The following is a 12,186-nucleotide window of genomic DNA, read 5'->3' as shown; positions in this document are numbered from 1 at the left end:
CAAGGCCCAGAACAGCAAGGTTCACTTACAATGTACACATTAAATAAATAGTTTTAGAAAAATTTTGCCAATGATATATGAGTTTCTATCCTGAGCCAGACATAAAATCAGACTATGGTTGAGAATAGCAACTGTGGTTTCATTTTGTCAGATACGGTTGCCCTTCTTGATGATAGTCCCAAAGATTAAAGATAAAAATCCTAACACTTCATTTTCCTTCCTAATTAATTGCAAAACAGTACTACAGACCTAGGCCAACCTAGATCTCATAATTTTTGCTATTTCTTTCCAGCTCTTATTTGGTGATGCCCAAAGAAGGTAATTCAAGATGGGCTCCATTTCAGAGTGAGAAACACAGGAAAATGATGCAGAGTATGGTGCCCTATTTGCATGCTTCCTTCCTCCTAATTGAAAAGCCTGGCTATACAATAGGAAATGCTCTTATCAAAATGATCTGGGGCCATTTTCCTCATAACTGTTATATCACTGCAGCTCAACACCACAGATTGAGACAGTCCCTTTGGCCTTTGCTCCCTAGTCTAACTCATATATTTAAAATATTTTCTCCAAAGTGCCAATAATTGATTCTATGTATAGATTTTGATATGTATATCACCCACTCCCCTCAAGAAAGAGAATCCTAGAACACATTTTTGTGTAAACCTATTTGCTGGGTTGAAGTTCCAAAAGCTTCATTAGACCCTCAGAGAGGTTCGTTAGCCAAGCAAATGAAGGTCCTCTCTGCCTTGGCCTAGTACTTTACAGCAGTTTCCAAATCAAGCATTCCTGTGTTACTTTACAGTGACTTCAGTCTTATTTATTCCAGTGCTCATGGTGTGTTTCCGAACACCGCTTCATACACCCATTCCCTGGGATAATACTTCGAAGGTGACATTATGTGTAGTCAGCGCCATCATCATAAATTTAACGGAATCCATTTAAAATTGAGTTACCACTTTGAAATAGAATTCCAAAAGTCATACATCAACTTTCTGCTAAGCAAAGTAGCACCTTCTTCCATCCTCCTAAACATATCCCATTTCTTAAGCCTCAGATTTCCGTGTAGAGGACTCTAGTTAAGGAAACACTGGCTTCTTGTCCCCCGCCCCCCCTTGATCCACAGCTTCCAGAAGAGAAGTAGCCATTTACCTAATAGGCCAATTTTTGAGGAGGAGTTGAGAATGTTCAGTTAATCCCCTTTCTTCCTGTTTTAACTAGATAACCATGACTAGTTATATAAATGTGTCGGATCCAAGGAGGAAATAAATATAAAGAAGCCCTTTCACAAGCAGGTATAAAGGCACATCCTATATTCAGCTTGATCACTGGTACAAATGACATTTTGAAATCCATGCATTGATCATATCTTTTTTCTCTATTATTTCTGAATGTGGACTCCGGATGTTATGTATTAGCCCCTAAAAGCTACATCATCATTCACTGGTTGTGGTCCTTCATCCTAATATTCTGGAATCTGAATTTAAAAGACCAATTGCCTGTTTTAAACATGACCCTGTGGACGTTGATGATTTCCCTTTTCATTCTTTACAAGGCTTTGCCGAGTCCTTCATTTCAGTCTGTCCTCCCACATCAGGCCTTCCAAGTTTGTATAGTTATATATGTCCCCCTATAATCATTTCTATTTATGTATGTACATATGTAATTTCTAACCCCAATGTAGGGCTCAGACTCATGACCTTGAGATCAAGAGTGGCATGCTTTTCTGACTGAGTCAGCCAGGTACCCCCTCCTATAGTAATTTACTAATCCTATACCTTAATTTTAAATTGTGATAGCCAAGATTGCAGAATTCAGGGGCCACCGTTTGTTTACTGTTTCCACATGCTCTGTAAATTGTCCTGGAACCCCTAAATTGGATGTGATCTCTTGTAGAATGTCAGAGCACTTTAAATCTCACTGTAAGATTTCTGTTGCTATACAGACAAGTTGCCCAAAACATAGCAGCTTAAGACCTTCATAAACATTTATGTTCTTGCATAGTTTCTGTGCATCAGAAATATAGAAAAATTTGCCTGAATGCATCTGGTTCAAGGTCTCTCCAAAGGTTACAGTGAAGAAGTTGGCCAGGGCTGCAGTCATCTGGAGGCTATACCACGGCTGGATTATCCATTTCCAAAAGGACCCACTCAAGATGGCTGGTGGCAGGAAGTCTTAGTTCCTCACTGGTGGTTGGCAGGAGGCTTTAGTTCATTGCCACATAAACCTTTCTATAGGGCTGAGTGTCCTTAGGAAATGGCAGATGACTTCCCTAGTGTGAGAGCCAACAAAGCAGGGCAGAAGCTATAATATTTTTATGATGTAGCTTTGGATGTCACACATTAATCACAATATGCTGTTGGTTACAGAAGTCAACCCTTCTCAGTATGGAAGGAGATGACATTATGATAGTATTATTGGGGTTCATGTTGGAGCTTGGCTACTATATTCATCTGAACTTTATAATGTAGTAATTTCATTCTATGTTTTACTAATCTAAATTACTGAACTATTTAAAAGAACATCCCCTGTTAGCCACTACTATATCCTTCCTTTTTGCATATTACTCAAAGTTGCTGGAGTGGCATGTACTTCTTTATAGGGCCTAGCATTTTGTTTTGCTTTTAAGATGTACCAGTTAATCAGGAGCACCTGGGTGGCTCAGTCAGTTAAGCATCCAACTTCAGGTCAAGTCATGATCTCGCAGTTAGTGAGTTTGAGCTTTGCGTTGGGCTCTGTGGTGACAACTCACATCCTGGAGCCTGCTTCAGCTTCTTTGCCTCCCTCTCCCTCTCTCTCCCTCTCTCCCAGTCTCTCTTTCTTTCTGCCCCTTCCCCTCTCACATTCTGTCTCTGCCTCTCTCTCTCTCTCTCACTCTCTCACAAATAAACATATAAAAAATAAAAAAATAAATAAAAAGATATATCAGCAAATCAGACTGTTGTTTTTAGGGATCATTCTCCACACTCTGATTCTTGTTTCTTTTCTTGAGACACAAAATCATAAGCAGGATCAGTAAATGCTGTCAACAATTGGGGGGAAATGTTTAAGTTCACATGAAACAACTATTAAAGTCAATGAAGTTCCAGTTCACAAAATAAGCCTTAAAATTTTAAAGCCTTGGTTATCAAATGGAACACACTTTCCTACCATGATGTAATTAAATAACAATAGGATAACCAAAAATGAAGGTGCAAACCTGTTGCTATGAGAATAGCCTTATCTGATCACCAATTTCATGAGAATAGCATTATCTGATCACCAATACAGATATGGAGAGAACAAGAAAAAATTATAGTACAACCTCATTAATGACTGTAGATACAAATTTCTACCAAAAAATTCAGCAAAACAATCCCAGTAATGTATTAAAAAGACAATACAGCATTGTCATGTTGGGTTCATCATAAAAATACAATGTAAGATTGATTTGCTTTGGAAAGACAATTAACACAGTTAATAGGGGTGCCTTGGTGGCTCAGTTAGTTCAGTGACTGCCTCTTGATTTCAGCTCAGGTCATGATCCTGGAGCCATGGGATCAAGCCCCATGTTGGGTTCCACACTGAACATGGAGCCTGCTTAAGATTCATTCTCTTTCTCTCTCTCTCTCTCTCTCTCTCTCTCTCTCAAAACAAACAAACAAACAAACAATAGTTAACAGATTGAAGAGGGAAAGCCACATCACCCGATAGATGCATGAAAACGCTTAATGAAAGTAAACATCTATTCATGATCAAAATCACTGGTAAACTGATAATAGAAATAGAAGGAAACTTTTTAACCAAGTAAGGGACACCTGTTGAAAAACCTATAGCACATATTTTTATATGGTGTCACAACAACAATTCCAATAAACTATGAAACGTCTTTATAGAGAAAATTAAAAAATTATTGAGAAGGCATGAAAGATAACCTTAGTAAAAGATTTTAGATAGTAAGATTCAATATCATAAAAATTTTAATTCTCTCCAAACTTATTTATACCTTAGATGCAATAAAATTCTAGGTAAAACTGCAAAAGAAATTTCCATGAAACTTAAGCTGAATCTAACACTTATAAATAATTGGTCATGAATAAAAAAAAAATGACCTTTGTTTCCTTCCATAAATAAAAAATAATTTCAAAAACATTAAAAACATAAATGTGAAAGAACTACAAAAAGATTGTAGGATGAAATAGGAGAATACCTTCATAACATTAGAGTGGAGTCATTAATAAAAAGTAAAAATCTTGATAAATTTAAAAACAACATTAAAGATTTTCATAAAAGACACAATAAAGACTAACCACAAATGAGAAAGGATATTTGCATCTGACAAAATCTAATATTCTGAGTAGTTGTAACCCTCCTACAAATCAGTATTTAAAAGAAAAACTAACCAATAGGAAACAGGCAACAGACTTGAACAGACACTTCCAAGAGAAGAAATCCAAATAGCCAATAAACAAATGAAAAGGCAAGAAACTTATTCAAAGGAAGCAAATTAAAACCACAATGAGATATAATTACAAATACATCAGAATGGCAAAACTGAAAGTCTGACAATGCAAGGGTTGGCCTAGATTTGAAACAATAGGAACTGTCATACATGGCTCTTAGGTATGTAAATTGCTATAACAACTTTGGAACAGTCTGGTACTATGTAATATAATTAAGTACAGGCACAGCTGACAATTCTACTTCTAAAAATATACTTAGAGAAATCTTTAAGTGTACATTAAAGTCATCTATAAGAAAATTTTCAGCTGACTAGTACATAATGACAAAAAAGAACATAACTCAATTTTCTGTCTATGATAGAATATCTAAATAAACTGTTTTATATATTAATTAGTATAATAAAATATTATACAATAGTGAAAATAAACTGCATGTATCAACATGGACAAATATTAAAACACAAAATATTTGCTGAAAGAAGAAGAATTCATATGTTATTTCTTTAAATAAAATTTTAGAACCATCCTCACTAAACAAGAGAGTTTTGAATAATACATACAGATTATAAGGAAAAGCAAGAGAATTATTAGACCAAAATTCAGTCTATAGATTACCTCTGGGACTGAACCATGAAAGATATTCAGTGTGGAAGCAGGAACACTGGGGAATTCAAGGGCCGGTTATATTGTTTCTTAATTTGGTGCCAACAGGAATGTTCATTTTATTTTTCTTTAAACTGAACAAAGATAAATTTATAGACTATTTTGTATGTGTGAAGTGATTCGCAATAAAAAGTTTAAATACAAGTTTTCTAACTGCTGTTTTAGAGTGTAAAAAATTTTTCGGAAAGTGAATTATCAAAGAATGTAAATGTTTAAAAAATCCTATTTTATACAGGAAGTATATTTCAATGTGAAGTTTAGGTTGTATTTAAAATGACCAATCCATTCTCTTTGTATTAGTTTGGTAGGTATTTTGTATCCTTAAACTATTTCAGAATCTTTTAGAATGGAAAAAGGTAGATTAGATAAACCATGTCATACCATTATTTTGTCACAAGAGGGACTAGGTAGTCAGAAAGTACAGTTTCCCCTTTGGTCTTAAGAACACTTATTTCACTATCTTACTATTTGTGTTTTACACACTGTTTGTTCCTGTAAGTGTATGTGTCATAGAGTGTAGTACTTGGACATATTTTTCCTATCAGCAAAAATGTTAAGATAAATACTAGCTTGCCATTTTACTTCTAAATGGATGGAGACTGTGTAGAAATTACTTAACTTACTGAGCTATGATCATGTTGTTGGTTTATCTGCTTTATGGGAATAATTGTTTTCATTTGTATTATTGCTAAAAACTGTAACTACTGCATGGTTTTTCATATATATTTCTTTTATTTATTTTTCTTATTTGATTTCAAGGTACATGTGAGCATTTGAAACGTATCCCAAATTTTAGAAAATGAATCAAAGTAATACAGATCTATGGCTAGAACAAAAACATTCTTATACTCTTGGCCAGGGGTTTTCAAACTCTGCTCTAAGCAGCCTTACGTGGTTCTGGAAGCTCTTTCAGGGGCCACCATATATGGAGAAGGGGCACTTCTTTACTGAGAGTGTTCTTCACCTAACATTCTAGGCATTGATCTCTTTTATAAAGCTTTTATTTGTAGAAATGGTAAACTACAAATTGTTTGAAAACCAGTGGGCAGGACTTATGGGAAAGAATAGTAGAATCACTTAAAATGTGTAAAATGATTTCAGGTGTGTTACCTCATTAGCTTTTTTCAAGTAAAATGTGAGCTTTAACAGCTAATGCATGTCATATTCACCACTCTATCCCCAGTGCAGAGAACAAATACATATGGTTGTGCATAAATCAATAAAATATTATTTAACAAATAAGTATGTTAAGTAAATAACCAGGCTGGGAAGATAGACAGAGCAAGAAGTATCTAAGTTTTATCAAAAAGGAAAGACAAGCTCAGAATGACAACAGTCTTACAAATGCTCACACCATCAATAAGTAGAAGAATCAAATAGAATCTGAGTCTTTCATGTCCTGGTTGCTAATCAAATCTTGAGAAAAGGATGGAAGGAAAGCATAGGGAATGAGGAAAGAAGGAAGGAAAAAAAATATTTTGCTTTCCACCATTCTACAGCTGCCTCCTATTTGCTTGAGCAGAAAAAGATCAACTGTGGTAAAGAAAGAAAAAAAATCCTCTTTACATTTATTGGACCTTTATTTTTGAAAAAAAATGCATTGGTACTATGAACCAATAAATGTTCTGTTCTAATTTATAATGATGCATAGATTGTCATGTTTTCTTTTAAAAAAGCAGAAGCAGGGGCGCCTGGGTGGCTCAGTCAGTTAAGCTTCCAGACCTTGATTTCCACTCAGGTCATGATCTCACTCTTCTTAAGATAGAGCCCCACAATGGACTCCTCTCCCTGCTCATGTACGACTCTCTCTCTCTCTCTTTCAAAATAAATAAATTTTTAAAAATAAATTAAAAAATTAAAAAGCAGAAGTGTTACTTTTCCTGCCACCATCCATCCCACAGGTGCTCTGGGAGGTCAGTTCACATGTGTGGCACTACTCTTTTTTCCAGCTGTCATTTCCTTCCCCTTCTCAACCAGTCCTTTAAACACCTGGAAGGGGTTGGTTTCTCACTTCCTCTTCTTATTTGTCTGGGACTTCTCCTGACCACTCTCCTTGACCCTGAGATGGCTTCTCTCTTACCCTTTTCCTGGAGTTATGGTGGGGTAGTCAGTAAAAGAACTGAAGGGTTCAAAGAGTAAAAATTGCATCAGTCTAATTGTTTTATATATATATAAACAAATTGCCCTTAGACATAACTCTAAATCAGACAAACATATTCCTATTTTATTGCTATGGTAATGACTTACCTTAAACTTCTGGACTTAAAACAACACAAATTTATTATCTTATAATTCTATAGGTCAGAAGTCCTATACAACAGTCCCCATATGTCATTCTATACCACTTTTCTCTGTCTCCTTTTCAGTTAAGTGTAGCCATATGATTGATTGCTAGCCACTGTGTAGCCTCTCAATCTCTCCCTGATAGCTGCTCTGTGCTCTCTTTTGCCCAATCTGCCAGCTGGATACAGAAGTCAAGAGGTCAGCAGTCCACACTCCTTGGAGACGATAGTGGAGAATTCATTTCCTGCTTATTCAGGTTGTTGGCAGAATTCAGTTCATTTTGGTTGTAGGACTGAGGTTCTCATTTTCTTCTGAGAACTTCTAAAGGTCACAGCATTCCTTGATTCTTGATCCTTTCCTTCATCATCAATGCCAGGAGTGGTGGGTTAAGTCCTTCTCAGTTTGCAGCCCTCTGACCCACTCTTCTTCAATCATCTTCCACTTTTAAGGAGGCTAGACCACATTGGGCCTACCCAGAAAATCCAGAATAATTCTCTCATCTCAAGGTCCTTATTAATCATATCTGCAAAGTCTCTGTTGCTATGTAAGGTGACATAGATTCTGTGGGTTATGGTGTGAACATCTTTGAGGAGGCCTTGTTCTTACTACCACATGGAAAATAATTGCTTAAAATAAAAGTCTATAAATTTACTTATATGAATAAAACAAAATAGAAAAGAGACATTTTCTTTTTTCAACAGTAATTATTTATAATCACATCAGAATACCTAAAGTACAACTGATATACATAATTTCCCTATGATGCTTTATCATTAATTTTATGCTAATTTGACAGATAACATGTTTCCTCATTGATTATCAAGTCAAAAAATACGTAGCCAATGTAGTGTCAAGAAATCCAGAAGTACAAATGATAGACACCTCTTAAGAAGGTATGTTTAAAAATATTTTTTAATGTTTATTATTTTTGAGAGAGAGAATGAGTGGGGAGGAGGCAGAGGGAGGGAGACACAGAATCTGAAGCAGGCTCCAGGCTCTGAGCTGCCAGCACAGATCCTGACGTGGGGTTGGAACTCACGAACTGTGAGATCATAACGTGATCTGAAGTCGAACACTAAACCAACTGAGCCACCCAGGAGTCCCTTAAGAAGGTATGTTTTTTAGAAATCTGAAGAATAGAGGCAGAGGTATGTCTAGGTTAAGGATAAGCACTAAATATGTTTTTTTCAGCTTTCTCCCCACTGAGCAAACTGTTGTCTAGCAGACAGCCTTATAAAGATCATACAAACAATGCTACCTGCATTGACTAGCAAAACTAAGGGCCAACTTGGAAATGAAGATGAATGTTAATCAACAGAAAAGAAGGCTGAATTAGGTAAAAACAAAACAAAAAAAACCCATAACATGGCCTCATTCTTACAATATCATTTGAGAATAGGGCCATATCAGGTTCAATGTCCGTTTTTACCATCTTTGTCTACACTGTACAAAGCATAGTACCTGGCTTCTACAAAGCATTAGGTAAATATTAATTACCACCAAATTTATTGTTTTAATTACAATCAAGCAGTGTTTATACAATGTTTTATATGTAAGACACAGCAATAAAAATCCCCTGTGTTTCCATTATTCTCTATACTTTTCAGAGTTTTTAAATAAATTATTTACTTAATAGTGATATGAGGAATGCTGATAAGGTAAAAATTTGGCATCAATAAAAATGAGAGATTTTTCTTCTGCTCATTTTTATTAAATCATTACCCATCTGTGAGTACTTAGTTATAGGTTTTCGAAAGCAAAGGCTGTGTCTGATTTATCAATCCCAAGACAGCCACAAAAATAACCTTATATATAGTAGTTACATGATCAATGATAATAGGAAAAAATAATAGATATTGAAATTTTCATTAATTTTTGGTGTTTAAATTGTGTAGTATATACTGACAATATAATGCAAATAATTAGAATAGAAGCTGTTCAAAATGTTCTGAACAAATCTTTTTAACTCTTTAAGCTGTTGAAAATTGGTTAAGTTGTCTCTATCTTCATTAGGAAAACTTCTCACAGCTCCATGGCCAGTGAAAGTCATGTACTGAGCATTCTGAGACCTCCCCATTAGGATTTTGATTTGATAGAACTAAAGCATGGCAATAACAAATCAAATTAAGATGTTTCTTCTTTCTAAAGAGAGAATTGATAGAACATACAAGCTAGAAGCTCTCTTGTAGGATTTTTAAACTTTATTTTAAATTTTTTATCTATTTATTTATTTATATTAATATGTATTTTTGGAGAGACAGAGTGTGAGTGGGGAAGGGACAGAGAGAGGGAGAGGGAGACACAGAATCTGAAACAGGCTCCAGGCTCTGAGCTGTCAGCACAGAGCCCGATACAGGGCTCAAACTTGGGAACGGCAAGATCATGCCCTAGGCTGAAGTCGGACACTTAAGCAACTGAGCCACCCAGGTGCCCCTAAACTTTATTGTAATAATGAAGCTTTTTTTTTTTTTTTCAAACAGTATTTGGCACAGAGACTATGTAACAGACATAGACCATTGTGTACCAAGTGTCTCTGGGTAAAATCTGAGGGAAGACAACAGAGATGCACTTCACATTCAATGTTGGCATCAGCACTTTTTCCTCTCCCACTACCATTTTTCCCTTGAAGAACCATTTTGAGGCAGAGATTGGGGAAAACCACTGACAAGACTTCAATCTTCTTCTATTATCAAATGAATACTCCAAGATTTGAAGAGAGGAAGGGACTTACCCAAGCTAAACACCTAGCAAATTGATATGCTAATAAGACCCAACTCTCAACTGCACTGTTTGGTTTGGATAAGTCATTTAATTTCTCTAAGCTTCTGATTCCTCAGATGTGACATGGAGGTAGTTATACCCACTTTAACAGATGTTGAAAGGATAAGAGATAGTGTCTGGCATATAGTGGGCACTGATGAAAGGTAACTATTATATGTATGCCCACTCCCAAAGACAGTGCCCAGATCTGCAAGAAATAAAGGAGCAAAAGTCATTAATTAATAACTTGGACTTCAGCTTAGAAATGTTCTACGTGGTTTATTACAGGAAAGTAGTAGATCATCCAAAAAGGCGATTTGGTATCCCTGTGGATCGGATTGGTGGAAACCGTCTCTCAAATTCCAGAGGCTAATTGATTCCAACTGTGAGTACCATTTGACAAAGTAACAATATATGCAGGCTTCTGATTAATGTTTTGCCATGGGCTAACTGATTCAGTTGATTTATAAATTGCCCTTTTGATTTCCTAGGTTATAAAATAACTTTTTCAACATTTCTGTACTCAATAATATATTGATGCTAAATAACTTAAATGACATTAAAGAAGCAAAAGAATGTCCGAGATATATTTCACCATAAAAAAGATTCAGTTATTCTCCCAGATTCTTATATAACTATTGAGTATTAATATGTGAACAATGGTTAAAATTCTAATTGATGTAATAAATCACCTTCACATGTACATAACTGTGTGCTAATCCCTCTATTATGAAGAAGACACATTTCAGTGACACACACCATTTTGTTGCCGATAACTACATTCCCAGAATTATGATAACATGGAACATAGGAGAGCGAATGATGTAGCAGAAAGAGTATAGGCACGGAATCAGAACACCTAATCAAAATCCTGGTTCTGTCACTCATTCATTATCTTGTTTCCATGAAAATACCTTATTTCTCTATGTCTTGTACACTTAGATAATAACACGGTGATTGTATTGTGATACATAGTGTGGTATTGTGAATGTTAAATCAGATGCATATAGTAGTCTAGAATGTATTGGACACATAGTACATGCAAGTGATAACATCTTAGATTATAGTTCTGAAAATTTACTCTGCACTAGACCCTATACTTAGTGCTGTCCACACATAGCTTCATTTAATCATCATGTTCCATAAAGTAGGTCCTATTACTCTCTCCAGTGCCTTGAGAAACAGTACAATATAAGGGGTAAAACTGCCAGCTCGAGAGGTCAGTTTTGTAGTCAAATCCTAATTCATCTATCTGTTAGCTGTGGGATCTTGTTGAAATTCTGAAATCCCCCTCCGTAAAATGAGGATAATAATAAGTTCTATCACATTACATAGTGCAGAGGACTAAATCTGATATACAATATACATTTAGAATAGTGTCTGACATGTAGTAGTCAATAATAATAATAACAATTATTATTATTATTTTATTATACAAATAAGTAAAAAGCTTAGATATATTAATTAATTCACAGTGCCATATAGCTAGTAAGTGATGTAAGTAGAATTCAAATCCAGAAAACTTAAATTCTAAGCTTATATTTTACTAAGTATATTTAGCCATACATATTATATGTTTTAAACAGTAAATGTTAAACATAAAATCTAGGCAATATGTTTTTTCCCAGGAAAGGCTACAGAGAATGCATACTCTCTCCCAAGCAGGTAAGACAACCTGGAACTGTTTTGACAATTTCAAGCTACAGAAGAAAAAACTCTGCTTTTTATTTCTCTCAAGATGATGCTTAAACCAAATCTGCAAAGTCCCCAAGAGCATCACATTAGCCCTGAACCTCTCAACTTGAATCATGCCTGTTTTTTCTCTTTGTCAAATGCCCTAAACCACAATGAGAAGTCAATATTTTACTTCAACTTTCTTATTCTCAGGATGACTTAGTTAAAAGAATCTTTTTTTGTCCACAGAGCTCTTGATCAATGAAGTTATGAAGTTACTGAATGTCCACAAATACTGGGGGGGGGGCATGCTTAATGAATACTGTGACGAACAGTGCGTTTTGAGCAGTAGCATCTTCAAAACATA

At 35.3% G+C, this 12,186-nt stretch overlaps 1 protein-coding gene across 10 annotated transcripts in view; it reads left to right on the top strand.

The window, feature by feature from the left end:
* The window catches only part of OSTN (osteocrin), a 230,697-nt gene that overhangs the window by 216,271 nt on the left and 2,240 nt on the right, over positions 1-12,186 (top strand). For 9 of the 10 annotated variants that reach the window (XM_042956506.1, XM_042956505.1, XM_042956504.1 and 6 more), the window contains one exon: positions 10,434-10,530. In XM_042956506.1, coding sequence (XP_042812440.1) covers positions 10,434-10,518 — 85 coding nt within the window. In that variant the 3' untranslated portion in view covers positions 10,519-10,530. Of the gene's footprint in view, positions 1-10,433; positions 10,531-11,773; positions 11,811-12,186 lie in introns of all 10 variants that reach the window. The other variant, XM_042956507.1, reaches the window with a different exon arrangement.

Source organism: Panthera tigris, chromosome C2, assembly GCF_018350195.1.
Source record: "Panthera tigris isolate Pti1 chromosome C2, P.tigris_Pti1_mat1.1, whole genome shotgun sequence".
NCBI classification, from domain to species: Eukaryota; Metazoa; Chordata; class Mammalia; order Carnivora; family Felidae; genus Panthera; species Panthera tigris.
The sequence above is the reverse complement of the archived record's forward strand: the minus strand, read 5'-3'. Positions and strand labels throughout refer to the sequence as shown.